The 21,655-nt window shown below is 40.1% G+C and overlaps 1 protein-coding gene across 1 annotated transcript in view; it reads right to left on the bottom strand.

Annotated features, from left to right (window-relative positions):
* The window catches only part of CDH13 (cadherin 13), a 394,527-nt gene that overhangs the window by 16,989 nt on the left and 355,883 nt on the right, over positions 1-21,655 (bottom strand). The window contains exon 11 of the mRNA XM_026713963.2: positions 10,325-10,467. Coding sequence (XP_026569748.1) covers positions 10,325-10,467 — 143 coding nt within the window. The remainder of the gene's footprint in view (positions 1-10,324; positions 10,468-21,655) is intronic.

Here is a 21,655-nt window from a genome sequence, read left to right as displayed (position 1 = left end):
TTATTAAGCTGATTCAGGAAGGTGAAATGGATGAAAAGTCAACGGAATACTTGAAATATGAGCAGAAAAGTCAGGTTTGGGGACCCTTAATTAAAACACCATCTTTACACTGGAGTATATTATTTGCCAATCATCATCTTCTAGTAAGTCGCTGTTTTTCTGATTTTTTTTCTCTCTCTCTGTTGTTTCAAAATTATGCACCGGCAGTGTTTGGAAGTGGGAACACACTGGCTCTGTGGTTAATGCAGTTTTAATTTGGTCTCTCTTTGCCCGTGCTTTAAGCATCTCTCAGCTACTACCAACATAATGAGAAACAGAAAATTGCCTCTTGCTTGTTGGAGCGACTCTGTATTATTCATACATGTCTATTATTTATAACCAATTACACGCCATACACCAGGATTTCAAAAGAAAAAACAAGCAAATGTCAAGGTTGTAAGCTGAAACTGGTTAACAACTTTTAATGTAGGGGAAAAAGGCACTGAAAGGGAAAGCCAGAAATAAACAGACCCCCATCAAGGCTAAATTGACCCCCCTGGAGAAGCCGTCATATTATTCATCTCTTCCCAGGGTGTAAGAATAGAAGGTCTCCGTAGCAAACCCACTGTCCTAAGAGGATTTGTTAAGTACACAGGCAACAGATTAATCAAATTGACAAAGGGGAAGATTGCATGGAGGCAGTGCCTTATCTCTTCGAGGAAGGGAGGACTGTCACCCCGGTGAAGAATCAATACTGGCTTGTTAGAGAAACTCAAGCATGATGATTGCCTGCACATGCGTGGTTGATGTTCTGGGTTTTTGTTTTTTTATTTTATAATGTCAGTCGCAGACTTGGGCAGACAAGCTCATTTCTTCCGAGACAATCCAGAAAAATAGAAGGCATCAGATGTTGTGGCCAAATCAATGAAAGAGGCCAAATTGATAGGTTTATACATTACAAGTCAATATTTGTTTGTCTTACCTGCTGATGTCCCAAAGGTGCTTTGTCCAAAAGGCAACTGGACTTTCTTGGTTGTTGTTGTTTTTTTCCTCTCTGAAAATGTTTAGCTTCTCCTCCAAGATGCTTTTTCAGCCCTGACTGACTCATTATACTGAGGCCAAACTGAACCTACAGATTTCCATCAGCATGAAAAACAAAATTCTGGGGCTCTTAGATAATTTAAGAGGAAAAAATATCAGCAAATCCAGTGTCAAGTGTCCCGTTTTGTCCCGTTTTTTTTTCATGCTTGAGCTGGCTTGTCTAGATGTAGAAGGAAGTAACTACAGGTATTAAACTTTCTCCGAGCACTTCAAAAGAGGCATCTTGGCTTTCCTGTCTTTTCTTCTTTTAAAGGACAATATCAGAACTCAAAGAAGAAGTACGGGGTGGGTAGGATTCAAAGAAAGCATCTTGACCTTCACTCTTCATGTTCATCCATCCATTGAGCTAAACTTTCAGATGTGAGATCAAAGGCAGCTCCAGATCTGTTCCACGTCAGTGTCCTATCCAAGCCAATGAAATGGTTTTCAAGATGGATTGTCTTCTGCAACAGTCTTGCGAGAACCTACTTAGGGTATCCAACAGGCTTATCCACAATGTGTGAATGATTCCAGACAGGGACAAATTAATTGTCTTGTGCCAAATGACTGTTCTATTTTTATTGTTGAATATCCAATCCTTCCTTTCTTCTAGCTAAAGATAGCACTGACTGGGACTGACCTCATTGCATTCTTGTCACAGTCACCTTATGATACAGGTTGGACTAACATTGAATGAGTAAGTGACTCAAAGGGAGCTCTGTGGTCAAGTAGAGCCTTGAACTTGAATTCTCCTAGTCTCAGCTCAACTCTTTAATTATTAAACCACAGGTACATGTTGCAATCGTATATCTGCTTTCATAATAGTAATTGAAAAGAAAACAGACTAGTAGAATAAAAAAAATTGGAAGGGACCTTAGAATTCTTCTAGTCCAACCCGCTACACCAGTTCAGACAGATGGCTATCCAATCTCTTTTTGAAAACTTCCAGTGTTGGAACACACACATTATCTATTCTTATAATAGATAATCAGAGTTGGAAGGGACCTTATAGGTTATCTAGTCCAACCTCCCACCCAAGTGGGAGACCCTACACCATTTCTGACAAATGGCAGTCCAAATCTCTCCTTGAAAGTCTCAAGTGATGACACTCCCAAAACTTCTGAAGACAACTTCTGTTCCGTTGGTTGATTGTTCTCACTGTCAGAAAGTTTCTCCTTATTTCCAGGTTGAATCTCTCCTTGGTCAGTTTCCATCCATTATTCCTTGTCTGGCCTTCGGGTGCCTTAGAAAATAGCTTGACCCCTTCCGCCTCTCTGTGGCAGCCCCTCAAATATTGGAAGATGCTCTCCTGTCTCCCCTGGTCCTTCTCTTCACTAGACTAGCCAGGCCCAGTTCCTGTAACCGTTCTTCATATGTTTTAGCCTCCAGTCCCCTAATCATCCTGGTTGCTCTTCTCTGTACTTTTTCTAGAGTCTCAACATCCTTTTTATAATGTGGTGACCAAACCTGGATGCAGTTGGGTTAGCTGGAAGCTGACATACAGTGTAGACATATTCATGAGCTTATCAATTCTTGATCCTTATCTGGTTTAAAAGTTGATGCCACATTCCAAATTACACAAATGTTTCTGCATTTCACTGAAAAACAGTGAAAAACTGAAATATACTTTTTTATTTCTTTTGCAAGAACCATACTGATAAAACTAAGCCTGGTAACTTTTTTTCCCTGCCCCCCACTTGTCAACACATATTTTATTCTAAATTTTAGAAAAGACCAAGCTGCTCTTTAGAATCGCAATCTGTTTATATACTGTATTTGAGTAATTTGTATATCAAAATGCCAGGCTCTTATCTCAGAGCTGTAAATGGGTGGCATCCATTTCAAATCCAGTTTGTTGCAAAATTAATTTCTCTCTCTCGATCAGCAGCTTATCATGATTAATTCAAGCAATATTTTCCCTGCAATTTATATTTTGACTAAACTTTAACGTGATATGTAAAGGATGAACATTCCATTTATTTTTCTCTCTTCAATTAATACAGCAATTAAAATAAAGGGTGTAAAAGAACTTAATTGGGTTGCTATGGCTACTAATTACCCAATTTCTTTCCAAACCATGTGTTTTAGGTGGAATCAATCTGCGATAATTTAATTTCAGGCATCATGATGTCTATAAACAGGTTAAGGCATATGGCAAGATCGTTTTTAACTGAACTCTTAGACAATTTTCATTTTACTTGATCTGTCTTCCTAACACAGGCCTTTTCCCTCCATTAATTCTCCCATCAAAAAAGAGAGACAAAGATTTATGAGCTCAGTATCTATTTTTAAAGCATTTTGGACTAAATTATTCTCTCTATCTTTTTTAGCAACAATCAATGCTAAGCAGGACAATTTTAGGAGATCAGGAGTCACCAAATGCAGGTAAGCCTCAACGTACAACCACAACTGAGCCCAAAATTTCTGTCACTAAGCGAGACAGTTGTTAGTTTTTTCCCCATTTTACGACCTTTTCTACCACAATTGTTAAGAGAAACATTGCCGTTGCTAACTGAGTAACACGGTTGTTCAGGGAATCTGCCTTCCCTGTTGACTGCTCCCTTCACCAGAAGGTTGTGACAGCAGATCACATGACTTGAGACATTTCAACCGTCATAAATATGAACCGGTGGCCAAGCGCCTGAATTTTGATCATGTGATCATGGGGATGTGGCAATGGTTGTAAGTGTGAAAAATAGCCATGAGTCCCTTTTTCCAATGCTGTTGTAACTTTGACCGGTCACTAAATGTAAGTCATAAGTCATAAATTAAAAGGATTTATCTCTCTCTCTATAAAAGCGAAAAACCACTCCACGCATCATCACAAAATCTCCAGAACCGTAAAGCCTACAAACTTGAAATTTGCCCCCTATGTTTCTCTCAGCTTCTAGGTGCTCACTAAGAAAGGATTTTTCAAAATGATCATCAAAGCATTAGTATTTCTTATATTATTATTATTAACATGCTCTGATGCTAAGGAGTTCTACTCCCCCTCCGCACCTGAAAAAAGAAAATCTTCCAAATGCAAAACACAAACAGAGGAGTTTCAGTTTCATAGCACCAAGCAGCTTTAGTCCAGAACAGTTGAGCTAAGCCACGCCCAGGCTCCTTGCTGTCTCCTTCTTGCTCACACAGCAAATACTGCTTCAGTTTCCAAACAGCCCTCAACTCACTCACACACTGACAGGACGCTAGCCAGATGAATACCAATGGATGCTGGTAGGCAGAGGCACAATTTTCCCCCTTATTTTTCTCCCCAAAAACTAAGTCCAACCACATAGTTTCATAGTGAAGCACGGGTATCGATTTAGTAGGATATATAGACGGTCTCTTCTATTCCACCCATATCTTAGAAAGAAGAAAACCAGGCCAAACCAATTCCCTGCAGTTGACTTAAGAGGATCTTCAGTTCAACAGCCTGAAACCCTGAACCTTCTTACAGATTTTTGCTGCTGGCTTTTCAAGCTTCCAGCCAATTCCCTTGGGAAAAAAACAACAACATGGTTTGATCCACTTCCATGGGTTTACACCATTTTGCAGATTTTTTTTCCACAGCATTTCATTTTGGCTTATCGGATTACCCAGCCTCTGTGTCTATGTTAGCCCTCGATAAACTAGCATAAAAATCAAAGAACCCCACCAATAGCCTTGACCTTTGGAGAAAGCCAAAGAATACAAAGCAAATTAGGACATCCGTTGAAGAAGAGGGAGAGGCAGAGTCTCTCCACAGGAAAGGTCACATTTTATTATTTATGAAATTGAGAAGTACGATCTTCAAGAGGAAAGGTTGCTTCCAAAAAGGGTTAAAGTGTTAGGGAATAGCAAGTGCATTTTTAAAATCCCTGCTTGTACGCCCGTCAATGAAGGAAGACAACATGGGTTATTATTTAATAATGGTAGGGGCTTTGGAAAAAAAATATATGGTTCAACATTTTGAGTATTCAAAGCATGTTGGCTCAGCTGCACATGGTTTCACCCACCTCGAAGCAAGGATGCTGAAATTTCATGGCAAAAAGTTTAGTTTTGGGAAATGTGGATTTTTCAAAATAAATGGTGGAAAACGGGAAGTAATTTTGGGATGAAATGTTGGGAGGAGGCGTTTAAGAATTGACAACTTGCGGAAATGGAATGGTTTTCTTCTTAGATGTTTCCTGCCCCGTCCTGAACCCAAATATCCAGAAAAGTGCCACAAATGACAACAAACTCTCTCTCTTGCGATGCCAGCTGGTGGAATGAGGTGGATCATACTGACAAAAATAACACTGCAATTTCATAAAACACAACAGTAGCAAAATCTTATGGACCTTACAGATTTCATTAAAAGTCACCACTCTTAGATGTAGGTTTCAAGTTTGACATGTTAGATATGGGCAAATGTACTTCGTTGAATGCCTGGAAATTGGCTTCAAGCCAGTGAAGAAACTTATGATTTCTACCTGAAGGTCCTTTAGATGTTGTTGATCCACGAATCCCAGCCATACCAGATAGCACCCGTTGTTGGTGAGGGATAATGGGTATGGCTGTTCAGCAAACATCTGGAGATCCATGTGAACTAGGCTATTTAACCAGGATTGAACTTAAATTCATGGCACTGTCTGTCAACGTGCCAAATATCTTAAATAAAAGGCCATAATTTTGAGAAAGCAAATAGTTTGGCACCTTGCACAGTGTTAAGTTGCTTTAAGAGCCATGGTGGTGCAGTGGTTAGAATGCAGCCTTGCAGGCTGACTCTGCTCACTGCCAGCAGTTCAATCCTGACCAGCTCAAGGTTGACTCAGCCTTCCATCCTTCTGAGGTCAGTGAAACAAGGACCCAGATTACTGGGGATGATAGGCTGACTTCTGTAAGCCCCTTAGAGAGCTCTGAAAAGCTCTATGAAGCAATATATAAGTCTAAGTGCTATTGCTATTCCAAAGTAGTAGTCTTAGCAATAATCATAGTAATTAGCATTAACAAACCAACATTTTATCTTAGTTTTATTTATGCGTGATGTCAGTTATTTCCACCAGCAGAGAGTTGTAATTGAGATGAAAATGTCTCAGTTTGCATACCCATTATGTCAACACTGAGTACTGTAGATATCTCCTATGCTCAAGATCAGGAGAAGAGTAGTCAAAATTTTATTGATTCAAAAAAAAAAAAAAATTGAGTGAAAGAGATCTTGAGTTTAAATGCTGGAATGGGCTCATAAACAGGATTTGATTCCTGGCCTCTGCAGGAGGCACAACATCTGCACACAGATCACTCCTGTCATGTGCCTAATACAGCAACTTATCCAGCTGTGTTTGTGAGCTTCTGCTGGAAGCAAGTTCTCGAATACAGTTGAGTATCTGAAGAATACAGATTTATCACCATGCCTGGGGTGAAGCCTGATATCCAATGGAAGAAAACCCCAGTTCCAGCAGCTTTTCCATCAGTTTTGGCCAGCTTTCCAACTGCAGCTTAGTTTAACATCCTGTGCATTCTGTAGCTCAGCGGGAATGTCATAATCTTGAGAAAATTAAGCATTAGTGTTGGGATGGGTTGGGAAAAGTCTTTGCGGAATCAATTTTATCACATTAGTACATGGAGTTCACCATGAAATTATATCCATCGCTTTCCAACTCAGCAACACGGCACAGGGAGCAGCTGAAAGACACATACGATAGATCTTGGCTGCATCATATTTTGAAGGCTGAGTGAACTTTTTACAGGACATCAGCTTGCTCCAGATGTCAATGGAATCTAATTTAATGTATTACACTGTAATTATTTTATAGAGTACAAGCTGTAACTTGAATTAAGTAGCTGACACTGGGCTGTTCGTTCCTGACAGGGTGTATATCACCACTCTGCCCGAGCAGATAAAATTGCAAAGACTGACAAGGACCCTCCCTGATGGAGAATGATGGCAAGCAATTGTCAGAAGATGGTTTGAGCTTAGAGTATGTCCCATCCCCCACCTGCATGCATTCAGCAAGGTCTAACAATCAAATAGTACATCACGTTGTGTCTACTCAATCATGATGATTTTTTTTAAAAAAATGCATCCATCTCTGCATCTTTAGTTTTAGGTTTTTTAAAAAGATGGATAGAAACCATCTCTTATGTTTTGTGTAAGCTCTTTTTGCCTGAGCCTTCAGCCAGTTTGTGGAGGGAACTAACACTTAACCCTTTAAACCAAGAAGGATCAGATCAAACAACAGCCAATTTTGTTTATCTCTCAAGGACCAGCCCAGAAATATAAATGTCATTTGGCACCCCCTTTCAAGTTCCATGTTTGAAGGGATATTTTGGAAGCTTGCTCTGAGTCCAACACCATCCAGCTGAATTCTCAACAGTAATATTGCGATATGTGGCCGACAAGCGTTTCTGCGGCATGGCAGATAATTAAAAATGTTGATAGCCCATCTGGCCACTGGGCCCTTCTGGTTAGACAGAGATGGGGTAGGGCTAAGCAGATGGACCCAAACCAGCCAGTCCTTCTTCTTGAAAGTGACTTGTGTTGTTCCTAGACTAATGTTTCCCCACCGTGGCAACTTTAAGGTGCCCATTATTTAATTAGGGCAATCGCTGAAACCCTGACAGCATGGACTTCAACTCCCAGAATTCCCCAGCCAGCCCAACTGTGGGGAATTGCCTTACCCTGCTCACAAAACCCAAGCGACACCAGGAAGTTGACCAAATGAAAATCAAAACATGTGTGTGCTACCCATTAATTGGGTAGACCAGGTTGATGTCAACAGAAAGCGAGGAGAGAGCAGTGTGGCAGCTTGGGAATTGAAAGTGCATTCCATAAATAGTTTTCAAAGATAGTAACAAGGTGACTGAAGTTTCTGCCACGCAAAATTCTAACTGGAGAACTTGATTGATGATTCTTGGCTATGGATGTGTCTTATTGGAGAATATGAATTATGATACACCCAGAGAGTGGGAGAAAACCAGTCTCAAGGGTGACAATGAATTATGTGTCTCAGAGTTGGCTCTACCCAGGCAGTTCCAGACATATTAACTCCCAATAAATCCCTTTTAAGTTTTGGAAGTTTGGCTCGAGACTCATCATTTAATTGGGGTGACTGCCAGAATCCTGACAGTTGCCCTGATAGACCAGTCCCTCTGGAGAAAAAAACACTTATTCCCTCCCCTGTTATAGTTGACAAAGCGGAGAGCACCCATGGCTTAGAGTTTTATACATCTACCTAATAAGTAAGTAGCCCAGGTTTGAATCCCACAATATTATCAATATAATCAACCACAATAATACACGGGGAAACACTCGATACAAACTCAAGGTAAACCACTCCAAACTTGATTGCAGAAAATACAACTTCAATAACAGAGTGGTCAATGCCTGGAATGTTCTACCCGATTCAGGCTCCTGAATTGGGGCTGAAAAGCAAAAATGGAAGCAGTATGCTCTAGCCCATAATTGGGTAGACCAGGTTGTTCTGATAGACCGGTCCCACCGGGGGAAAAAAAAACCAGCAAATCAAAGCGATTAATCTTCAAATCGATGTCTGGGGTATTGGGATACTTCATACTGGCTGGAGATTATGGTATGGAAACCGAAATCCAATGAATTTGGAGATCACAGAATTGGGCTACGGACTACATGTGTCCCCCGAATAGGTGAAATTTCCACTTCTTAGTAATACAAGCATTACATGCATTGCTTTGCAGTAATAAATTTATCCTTCTAATCCTATTAGAGTCAACAGGCACACTCTATGGAGAACGCATTATCAAAACCCACAGAAACACCGAATGAAAGGAATGAGTGTGTGGTTGTGTGTATGGAAAACAGAGTTCCCTGCAAAAGCCGCTTTTCAAGAGAAATAGATTTATGAGTATCCAAATAAACCACAGCACCAAAGGGTACCTTCTTCCCTACTTTGCATTTTAAAGCCATGCTCTTGTCAAACATCCCCTGTGCAGAAACCAGAGGAAAGGAATAAAATTACCCTCTTAGAAAGAGCATTTTACAATTCATCGTTGCGGCTAAACCAGATGCATCTCTGAGAAGCATGTAAGCATATTAGCTTTTTGAACACTACATAACAAAGCCCTTATTTACTTTGCACCTTTCAGACGTGTGGGATAAACTCAACATTTCTCTCCATTCTCCCCACCTCTATTTTAAATGCGCTACAAAAAAGTTAGTTGCGATGAGTTTTTATAACATCCTTCTAATATAGGTGATGGGCAACCGAAGGAGCTTTAATCCACGTAATGTATTAAAGAGATTGCTTTTTAACTAGGGGTTTTTAATTGGGGTCTTATTGGCCATTATGTATTAAAGAGAAGAACCTGGAAGACTGAACAGGGATTATTTGTATAGGGATGCCCAAGAGTTTAATAACCAGTTCAGATATTTGCAGAGACGGTAGCAAAATTAATCCTAACCCCATTTGATGAAAATAGGAATGAAGGCCTTGATTTCTTACTAGGAAGATGATTTTACAATTGGGATGAAATCTCTAACCAAAAGAAAATGATTATGGATCAATGAAAGACCACCTCCTTCAAATGCAGGAGGTCCCAAATGCAATTTCCAATTTCTCTGGGAGTGAAGAAAACCCCTCTTCAAAACACTGGGGGGCTCTCTTGCCAATATTTTATCATGATAATAAGAGCAACCAGGTTATCAGCTGAGTCTATGCATTGGCTTAAGCCAAGGTTTGCCGATAGCTTGTTGAGTAAACTACAGTTAGCTGGTTTAACGCATGATGGGCAGGTTTACATAAAAAAAGGAACTGAACAAGAACCAAATGACACTAGGGCTAAACACGATGGGTGAATTAACCAAGTGCCCTATAGGTTTCCACACCTTTTGAACCCTTCTAGTTGTGGCTATTGTCAATTGCAGAGCTTCTTTAAAATAGGAAAATCCAAATTCATTGCCCACTTTTCACAAAGCTAAAGGTTACCTTTACCTTCACCTTACTATTAGTATCGAAATCTTTCCTTCGCTGCTGTTTGTAATGGAAGATTTTTTTTATGAGATCATCGCCTCAATTCAACTGATGATTTATTAGAACTTGACTACAAGAAGAGCAGAGCATCATCCGAGAAGACTCTCCTTCCTATAGGGACCAGCTGGATGCTCTTTGGGAGGCCTCAAAGGGCCTACTGCCTAGAAATTCAGAGTGTTAAAATTCAACCTATGTTGAAGGCACCTCCATGCCTGGAAGATACCAGAAAAGGTGTCAGAAAAGGTTTGGTGTATTCTCTGCTTGTAACTGTAAGGAAGATCAGCAAAATACCCATGCCATTGGCTACTACTCACCACTGTCTATTGCCAAAAAAGATGCGGTGTAGACATTGTTCAAGACGGAAGGGGATTCGCGATCAAACATGCCCTTGGTGCGAATGGTTCCATTGGTAGGGTTAATTTCCAACCAGTCTGCTGGATCTCTGTTGGTGGAGTATCTGCCAAAATGAACAGACAATAATCAATGATACCAATAGAAGAGAATCTTTGTGGCTCAGGGTTGAACCATGAGGTCCTTGATGCTTTCTGAGCTTGGAGTTTTTCTTGCAGACGTTTCATTACCCAACTAGGGAACATCATCAGTGCTAGAAGGGAGTGGGGTTTGGGGGGCAGAGGAGGAGGAGGACTGTGGAATCCCTGGTGCTCTCTGAACTCAACTGTTTTCTTGCAGACATTTCATCACTCTATGGGGTAACATCATCAATGCTAGAAGAGGGTGGGGTTTTAAGAGAGGAGGAGGAAGAAAAGGACTGTGAGGTTCTCTCTAAGCTTGGTTTTTTTCTTGTGGATGTTTCATTATCCAAGTATAGAACATCATCAGTGCTAGAAGAGAGTAGAGTTTGTGTAGTGGAGGAGGAGGAGGAGGACTGGGAGGTCCTTAATGATTTCTGGGCTTGGTTGTTTTCTTTGCAGACATTTCACAACCCAGGTAGGTAACACCATTACTTAACAACGACAGCAAAAAGACCATAAAATTGGGTACAACTCACTTAACAAGGTCCCAATTGTGGTCATAAGTTGATGATTACCCATAATATTTGTCTTTGTGTAAATAAATACAACTGCAATCTCAGTCCTTGAGAATACATGACAAAAACTACACATATTCTTTAAACCTATATCACGACGCGACAAAGACATGAGAAAGTGAGAAACAGGAGAAAGGAATGGAAGGTATGATAAGAATATTTTTACTCCCTTGAAAGCAACTCCTTCTTTTCATCCAGATTCTTAAATTTCCTTGTGTTTTTTAGACAAGCAATAGCCAACGGTGGCAGGGATCTACACATCCATGTTGGGAGGGAAAAGATGGACGCTCCATTGGGTCTCAACTCAAATTTCTAAATGCTACCTTCCCACTCGAGATTCTGTACTGTGCCCCTTAGATCCGTGTTTCTCAACTCCGAAAACTCTAAGATGTGTGGACAAGCTGGGGAATTCTGGGAGTTGAAGTCCATACATCTTAGACTTCCTAAAACTGAGGAACGCTACCATAGATCTTGACTCTTTGTTGAACAAAGGCAGATGCCTTGTCAGTGATGTCACAGAGATGTTTGTGACTGTAGAGACAAAGCATCGCGTTCCCCAAAGCACCTCATTCACACCAAATGACAATGGTGCTATTGGCACCATCAGGAATGATTAGAAAGGAACAAAGAACAAGCTGTTGTGATTAGCAAATGATACAGTCTATCAGCTCTGCCTAAGCCTGTTTTTCATAACCATCAAAGCCCAGATCCGCAACAGCATCTTATGATCCATAGTGATGAATACACTGCGCGACAACAACAGTGCGTCTAATTATTTCATGCCATTCCTTTATTCCTTTAAAAAGAATAATTCTGAAACAAAGATGCACATCAGTCTAGGAGACAAGGTAGCTGAACTCATTGCAAGCTGAAGAATATCCCATTATCCCTAACAATATGCTTGTGTGTGCGATACATGCATGTGCATGTACTCCACACGTACAAACACAAACACAACACACACACACACACACTGCTCAGGTTTTGTAGAACAATTGGGAAAGATTAACCAGTGTTTCTACATTCACAAATGGTACTACCTTGGAGAAATGGGCAGCTCTCGCCAATCTGTTCTAATTGTGCAGCGAAGATAAATTACACAACATGTAATTTGACACAGAGCATTATTTCTCTTTCCCCCCAAATTAAATCTTCTCTCAAATTTTACCCATTGTAAGTACATAATATCCCTTAACTAAGGCGATTGTTCCTTGCTCAGATTCTTTTAATATGCAAATATGAGCTTCGATTACCCGAAGAATAAAAATAAATATATATGAAAAATAAAATCAAAGCAACATAGATTTAGAAGGTGTGTTTGGGAGTGATCCAAGAAGATTTCGCCTGCCCTGTTTGTAGACCACTCTACTTTCCAAATCTATATATTTATACCTTTCTGGAAACTAGGGTTAGTTCTCAGTTGTAGAATGAATATATCCAAATTGGCTTAAATCCACTAAGAACAATGTTAAATTTCATGTGAAAGAGAACTGGGCAATTAGGAAGAACTAGAAGCTGAAAGACCTAACAAGATTTATACGTCCATCACAATGGAAAGCAAAATGAATGTGTTAATTCCTAGCTCACCTCTTATTTTGTCTACAGGAATGTAGAATTACTGAGTTGGCAAGACGTATTTAGCCCATCAACCCAACTTGTATTCATTGAAATACCAGATACTGTAACATTCCAGACAGATACAGATAGTTCTCGACTTACAACTGCTCATTGAGGGACCATTAAAAGTTACAACTAGACAGACAGACAGACAGACAGACAGATGATAGATCTTACAGCAGTTCCAGACTCCTGGGGTTGTGTGATTGCTCTTTGTGACTTTCTGATCTTTTATTGTATACCTCTCAGAGTCCCATTCTGAGAGAGACGGGCAGTTCAAAACTGTGAAAAATAAATCAATAAATAAAACGTTCAAGGCCATTTTCTACTTTTGTTAACCATTCTTGCCTTACCTAAGTGGTGTTATGTAGCTTTAAGCAGAGGTGGGCTGCTGCCGGTTCGGACCAGTTCTAGCGAAACCAGTAGTTTCAATGATCAACTGGCCCACCCACCTGGCCCCATCCTATCCTGTCTTACACTTCCTTCTTTGGCAGCTCAGCTGATTCGTGCAGCACAGTGAATTACCACGCCTCAGCTGTTCTACTTACCAGAGAAGGCTAGAAGGTGAGCTGGAGAGGTTCAAATGGGTGTTTATTGAATGCTGCCACATGCACGCATTCACAGAACTTGGTTGTGAAACCACCATTTGATTTGATTAAACATTTCTCCCCCCGCCCAATCGCCAGGTCTCAAAAACCTTTTGATCCAGAAGGGGACTGTCTCTTCCACTTATCTACCTGATGCCAAGCTTGTAAATGCAGATCAGTTTCAAAATCCAAGTGGAATCCAAGTGCCTTCAAATAAAAACTACATTTGGGGCATGTTCCCCTTTTTTTAATCCTCTTGTTTTTTGGGGGTGAGGAAGAAAGCATGCCATAAATGTTAAAAAGCGCTCATCCTTCCACAGAGGCCAGATGCGTTGGTGATGAAAAAAATGGAAAAAGTTCCTCCTCAAGAAAGATGTAGGAAAACCCTAAACTCTTGTCTCTGCTTGGTTGGCTCTGCACCTAATCTCCTGCCTTCGTTTGACTGTTCATTTGGGAGGCCATAAGCTACCTGCGTGCTTTTTTCCATTAAATATTTGATGATAGAAAATGCAGGAGTCTGCATGTGTTAGCAAAGCCATGATAACACGTGAAATGTGCAACGGGCCATAAAAACACTTCCTGGAGTGTGGAGAGATTTCAAAAGATTTTTTTTCTTCTTCTTCTTCTTCTTCTCTTTTCTGCCCTCAGGATCCAGGTGAATTCTGCACTGAGATGTGAACTCAATAAATAGCAAAACTTAAGGGCGTGCTATTCTTGTACAAAGCAGGGAAAAATGCTCTAATGTTCCCATTTAAACTCTCCTTTCAAACTGCAATGAACCTGGATTGTTGATTATATAGATAGTCATTTAAAGGAAGGTCAGCAATGTCTAAACATCAAACATTTGGGCTTTTCTATTTAGTATTAGACTCTTAAAATGACATTTTATTGCTGTAGACTTGTTTCAAAACAGTCTTTTAAATACAACATGATGTAATTTCGAACTGGACTGATTTTACATTGTAAGATGCCCCGGGAAATCTATTAGTCTAGAGAGGCAGCTCACAAATATATTCAGTCCACAAAAAACACCACAAAGATTCAGGCAACAGACTTATTTGAATGGAACAGAGCCTTATTACAAGGGGCTTATCATGATTCCAACTAATCTGTGTTTTTTTCTTTACCCTCAGCTTTGTCACTCTCTCTGGACATTAACATCAAGGTAACCATTTTATTTTTGCTTTCTATGACATATTTTGTGTTGCAAAGTTGAGGTTTGAAAAGCTATGAGGTGAATGAAAATGGGTTTTGAGAACTGAATCAGTATTTGAGAATTGATCGCTGAAGCCCATTATGGCCCCAACATCTACCCTATACTCATGTCCAAGGGTGGGAGAAGTTGGACCTTGAACCCAATGAGATGATCTCCCAAACTGATCAAGGAGAGATTCAACCTGGGAATAAGGAGAAACTTTCTGACAGTGAGAACAATCAACCAGTGGAACAGAAGTTTCCCTCGGAAGTTGTGGGAGCTTCATCACTTGAGACTTTCAAGAAGAGATTGGACTGCCATTTATCAGAAATGGTGCAGGGTCTCCCGCTTGGGTGGGGGGGTTGGATTAGATATTTTATTTATTTTATTTATTCGGTTTGTCAATGGCTTACAAGATAATAGGTGTAAGTAAAAACATAGTTATGAATACATGGATACATATAAGAAAAATAAAAAATGAAAGAAACAATAGGACAAGGATGGTAAGCACGTTGGTCCGCTTATGCACGTCCCCTATAGACCTCTTAGGAAAGGGGTGCGGTCAATATTAGACAGTCTAAGGTTAAAGTTTTTTTAACTTACAAGATCCCTTCCAACTCCGTTAATCTGTAGTCTGTAAATGGGAATTGGAGAGGCAAGAAACACAAAGCACACTGGGCCTTTTTAAAATTCCTGAGATCTTTAAAATAGAAACAAGTCCATTTTCTTTAGGCAGAAGCTTGAAAAATAAGGTTTCTTCCAGAAAAAATGAGTGCAATTCTCTGCGTGCATTTAGTATTTCTGAAACATTCTACATCTATAGAAAAACATGTTTTTCTTTCTCTCTCTCTCTCTCTCTCTCTCTTTCATTCTTCTCTCCTGATTTATCACACCTATCAGTCCAGATATTTAGCAAGCTGTTCTTAATCATATTTTTCCAAAACATATTTTAAATGGGAGAATAAGGGATGAGAGAAAGATAAACTGTCAAATATGCCCATTCTTTATCACCAGAGGATAGAAGTTTGGAGAAAAAACACCAAAGGTATTAATGGTATGTGCAGAAATTAAAGGAATTGTTTTGGGAGGGGAACAGAATATCTCAAACCTGTGGTTTTGCTGGGAAGTGTGAACCCAGATGCAAATATTCCTTCACCCGATTAAAAATGGCAAAGGATTACTTACAAGGCTGCAAACTACAATAACAAATCAAAAGGACAGATTTATATCCTTCTGCCTTTCCCAGAATCACCACTTTCCAGATGCTTAAAACTGATATGAAGCCATATTATCATCATTTTTGGCCGACCCAAGTCAAGAATAGTTCAGCAATGACTCCTTAAGCATAATGCTTCATGCTGCATATTTCACAATTGTCTGAAGGCTCCTGTGGCTGCAGTTGCTGGAAAACATGGCTAGATTCAAAATGTTCTTCAAGAAAGTGAAAAGCTGGTGTCTTTAGCATTGTGAGGTGACATATATTAAAATCTATCCGACGCTCCACAGAATCACAAGAAGCCAATATATGCTGCTAGACTGTCCTTTATATCATCATAATAATAATCACCATCATCTTTTAAGGACCCAATAACCCCTTGCAGGGTGGAGTCCAGGCAATTGAATGGAGCTAGCAGAGTGTTTAATGGCCAGATGCCCTTCCTGTCACCAATGCAGAGTTTTGTTCAGTAGATATATTCTCAGTGTGCTGGAGAGAGAAATATCTGCCTCTACTGAGGATCAAACTCACAGCCTCCTGATTGTGAGGTGAGAGCTGCACCTCTAGGCTACTGCACCACTCCCTAGAAAGTCCTCCTATTGTAACTGGGGGCTTTCTCACCTTTTTCACTAGAACAGCCCCACCAGGAATGAAGTTGAATATGACTTTCCCACTTAGGATGGTCTTCAGCAGAGAGCTAGTTTGGTCAAGTGGTGAAGGCAGAAGGTTAGAAACTGGGAGAGTGTGAGTTCTAGTCCTGTCTAACATGAAAGCCAACTGGGTGACTTTGATCCAATCGCCAGGAGATGATTGATCTGTAGTCCTGCATCAGGCATGAGAGCCAACTGGGTGACCTTGGGCTAGTCACTCTCTCTCTCAGCCCCAGGAAGAAAGTTATTTTTAAAGGTTGTTGGGTGGATCTCTGCGTTTCAATAAATGCCTATTATTTAATTATGTTTTTAAGTGCTGGCACTTTATTATATTACATGTTTGTATAGTAATATTCTCACAATGTGTGAATTCTGCCGGTTGACCAAATCAATCAATCAAATGCTAATTTCTTTCCTCCAAAATTCTGGGAACTTATACATTCAAAATAAATTCAAAATCTCTTGGAGAATGTTTTGTGCTCAATCTGGTTTGCAGGATCGATGTTTGCATTGATACTTTTTTTTTTAAGAGTTCCAGCTTTTTTTTTTTTTTTAGTTTAAAACTTGTGTTTCTTGCAAATTGTTCCAGCAGAGGTATTGTGGACCATCCTTATCTACAAAGACAAGGACCAATTTGAGAGCTCTTCCTGAACGACTAATTGACGGTTTTGAGAAGTAAAAAGAAAAAAAGCAAGCTTTAGGGACATTTTCTCTTTCAATCTGGAGGGGCAGATCGCAGTGAGAGCAACCTTATTGAAAGGTTTCCTGGGGATGTTACTCAAACGGCTTCCTGAGATGATAATTGGAGTCATCTGGCTTAATTGAGCACTACTTTTGACAATTAAGTCTGGGTTGTTCTTCAGAAGAAAAAAGAAGAAAATCATACGAGACACACTTAAAAGGATGAGTGAAACAAGGTTCAAATCATATGAGTTTGGGGTTAGTTGCATCTAAGAGTACATTTCCACTTATTCAAACTTCATCTGACAAATGTTCAAAACCATGCATACTTGTATCTTGATACAAGAGCATAAACTGGTTTGCAGACCAAAGAAATTATCTCCTTTCAATCAGGAGATTTATTTTAGGGGCTCCATCAGACCTTCTTTTTGGTCACCACGCTATAAAAAAGATGTTGAGGCTCTAGAAAAAGTACAGAGAAGAGCAACCAGGATGATTAGGGGACTGGAGACTAAAACATATGAAGAATGGCTACAGGAACTGGGCTTGGCTAGTCTGGTGAAGAGAAGGACCAGCGGAGACAGGAGAGCAGCCTTCCAATATTTGAAGGGCTGCCACAGAGAGGAGGGGATCAAGCTGTTTTTCAAAGCACCTGAAGGCCAGACAAGGCATAATGGATGGAAACTGATCAAGGAGAGATTCAACCTGGAAATAAGGAGACATTTCCTGACAGTGAGAACAATCTATTTCCCCCCACTTGAGTATTGTAGAATCCTTTCATTGTATTTCAGATGAATGCTTATTGCATTTTAGATATGCTTTATTGTACTTGATGACACAGAGATGTTAGATAGTTGCAGTGATTGTGGAATCAATGAAAAAAGCTAATTAGAGCAGTTGCAAGAAGGATTTGGCACAATTGCATTAGAATACCTGTAACGCAGGATTATTGAAATAAGTTATCTAAACTCCCCCCCTGCTATCTAAATTCAAAGCATATACATGAGCAGTAGTTATGAGATAATGTGTCTATTTTATGACTTTTCATTCCTCATTTTTGCAAATCTATCTTAAAGCAATTCACTGCATGTGTTCTTTTTTAATCCATTAAACCTTCTTTATATTTTGGTGCAAAATCTTACCCATTTCTGTTCACTTTCCCCCCTCACGTATTTGCTTTTTGCAAACAGATGCCTGTGACAGATACTTTTGTCTTTATTTTCATGAATATACATCTTTTTATGCAGATTCCCCTCTTAATGCACTTTCTTTCGACAAATTATGCTGCAAGAAATCCCAAAACATTTGAACAATCATGTTTCAGTTTATGTATTGCTTAAAATTCAAAACGAGCAGAGTTTACCTCCAACCGTGAACTAAATAAAATGCTCTCCCACCCCTAATGAGCAGAAACATCAAAGGAGAAGGCAAAAGTGGGTTACAGCTACCCAAAATAACCCTACAGGATATTATTCAGTTTGTCAGGTTAAATGTGGAAAAACAATGGAAACCTGAGAGCTAAAAATGATTAAACTCTAATCATGGTGCAAGCTACTGAACCAAAAAAAAAAAAAAATGCCTCAAGTATTGGCCACCACTGATTTCAAAGAGGTAAAAAAGAAGTAATTTTTGATATGGTCACAAAAGCTCTAAAACACGAGGTCCCCTAAAACTGGTTGCTGGCTTTATTGAATGAGACCCCTGGGTAAGTGCAATCTTTCATTGTCCTAAGAGGTGGCCATGCAGATGTGCACATATTGCCAAGGGTTTTCTCTGAATCGGTTATGGCTAGTCTAGTGAAAAGAAGGATGTCAAGCCTGAAATTGACATATGTGTAGCCATTTTAGCTAGGCTTAGTATATATTCTTTTTCTTACTTTCTCTGTGGCAGTCATGGGGGAAGGGTTTCAGGCTCGCCACATTCTTAAGGGGGGAGGAATGGAGATAGAGAGAGTTGTTTAGGCTAGGTGGTTCTTCTTCCTGTGGGAAAATGAGCTGTCTGTGCTTGGGCCCCTTGAGGTGGAGATTTATGACACCAAGCAACATTGAATTACTTCTGTTGGAGAATGTGACTTTTGGCGGTTGTTTCTAACTTGTAATATTGTGGGATAATCCCGGGTTGTGTCAGATCTGGAATTACCATGGACTTTGCCAATTTGATGCTTTCCTAAATAAAAGAATTTGTTTTGGAAGATGGACTTTGTTCTTTTTTTAAAAAAATGGATTTCATCACTTGGAAACCTGACAAAGGACTAGGGCTGATATGATAGCAGCCTTCCAATATCTCAGGGGCTGCCACAATGAAGATGGGGTCAACCTATTGTCCAGCACCTGAAGGCAGGACCAGAAGCAACAAATGGAAACTAATCAAGGAAAGAAGCAACCTAGAACTAAGGAGAAATGTCTTGACAGCGAGAACAATTAACCAATGCAATGACTTGCCTTCAGAAATTGTAGGTTCTCCATCACTGGAGGCTTTTAAGAGAAGACTGGACAGCCACTTGTCTGGAATGGTATAAGGTCTCCCTGCTTGGATTAGAAGACCTCCTTTCATCCTAACTCAAGTTTTGTACCTGTTGTTTTCTTGACAGCTTCTGTGCAAGCTTTTCCAAGGTCATCTTTATGGCTTCTGACAAATGCTGACTAGATGATAAGAACAATGGATGGAAACTAATCAAGGAGAGAAGCAACCTTGTCTGAAATGGTATAGGGTCTCCTGTTTGAGAAGGGTGTTGGATTAGAAGACCTCTAAGACTTCTTCCAATTCTGTTATTCTGCACATAGTTCCCGGTGGTTGAATCAATGCTAGGAGCAAAAGATTGTTGACTCCAACTCATATGCCTTGGTCTTATTTGTCAAAAGCTGCAAGTCTGCAAGCATTTTTCGGTCATTTAACCAACCAGTCTTCATGATGAAAATGAACAATTAGTGCAGGAGAATGTGTTAAAGGGAGAAACAATGGGAGAGATTCATGCCATAGGGATGCGTTCTACAAAAAAGACTGTTTTGATTTTTTTTTTTAACCCTACTGAATGGAAGGCATGTTGGAATCAAGGGAACTTAAAACCATTTGTGACCATCTGCTTTCCTCTATGATAAGACTCTGTCCATACAGATGTATTGGAAGATGGACTATAGATTGAGCCTTGTTTCGTATTGTGGGAGTGATTGAAACGCCCAGAAGAGTGATTGTGCAGGAATAACACAGCCCATATCTTGTCTCTTTCAGTGTGAGTCTGATATCAGCTGGAGGCAATTTGAAGCATTGGTGTGACTGTATACGTGAAGTGGCACCAGCTTTATCTTTCACAACCATGTGCTGTCTTGCCAGCTTTGCCAATGGCGCCATCAGCCTAACAGTCCGAGAAGCCATTCTTGAAAGATTATCTTGTTTCTCCAATTTTAGGAAAGAAGAGGGGAAAAAAAAAACTAACCCAGAAGGGAGAGATTGTAGGGAAAAGAGAAGAAATGATCATGGTTTCATGTCGCTTGGAGGAATGTGTGTTCTTTTGAATTGCAACATCATGTGTGATAAAGAACCCATCCGACGATGTGGCAAGCTTTCAACGAAGCTTAAAAACTACAGGCAGATTTAAACGTTGGCCTGGTGAGATGTAGAAACTTTTCCAAGATGCTCCAGATCCTTTTTCACATTTGAATCATTTGAATGGGAAACAAATTCAAGCCTGAAGCGAAGAATTCAATCCTAACACTGTGTTGTTCTACTTCAGTTGATGGGGATCCTACAGTGGACATCAAAAATAAAAACATCGCCTTCATAGTATAAAAGCTCTAATAATCATGTGTAATTTCATTTTCAATCTATATTATCCATTATCCATTATCCAAAATTAGGGATGCCCTAATTAATTCATGAGCCTTGAGCCAAGTGTAAAAAAAATCCAATTATTTATTAGAGCAACATGTTGCACTTTTCCCAAGTGCAGTTGGTTCTGCCCTACGTAATTTACTGTCCACCTGTGACCCTGTTTCCCACCTCCTCCCAGGGTGTGTCATAAATCACATTCTCCAATGAAGAACTTTCACAGGCTGTATAAAATACGCCTCTCTGGTTGGCTCTGGTAACCTGGGACATAATCTGGAGAAGGGTATGCATGGAATGTGCTTCTGATCATAGCAACCGAACTGCTCCATCAGATCTCCCCCTCTCCTTCTTATGGCAACTCGAGAGCAAGCCAGGAATGCTTTACAAGTTGACATTTGGCTCCCCTCACTTCCTGAAGGCAATTGTATTTGGGCAAAGCAAATACAATTTGAGTCCAGGTATAGAATTTAGGGGTGCGACCCCCCCCACACCAGGCTTGTTTGGATTTTCTGCATGGAATTTTGCTATAAGGCGATCAGCCTGGATGTTCCTACTCTTTACCCAAGATGCCTCTGATAAGGTGTAGCCCTTCCATGTAAGGTAGCCCTTATGTAAGTTGACAGCTTATATAAATATCAAAGTAGGTAAGACCATACAGTATAGGAGTCCCTAAATTCTCCATATTTCCTCAGCGTAAAATCTTCTTTGGAGGTGGCACTTTGGAGGTCCTCCCCTGCTTAGCTGTGAGAGACAGCTAGAAAATGGCCTCCTCCTTGGGGAACCTCCTGCACTAAAATAGTCTCACCCCCCACCCTCTAAAAATTGA

Source organism: Pseudonaja textilis, chromosome 11, assembly GCF_049901715.1.
Source record: "Pseudonaja textilis isolate UNSWEBS1 chromosome 11, rPseTex1.2, whole genome shotgun sequence".
Lineage (NCBI taxonomy): Eukaryota > Metazoa > Chordata > Lepidosauria > Squamata > Elapidae > Pseudonaja > Pseudonaja textilis.
Note: the sequence above shows the minus strand (reverse complement) of the source record. Positions and strands in the feature narration are given on the sequence as shown.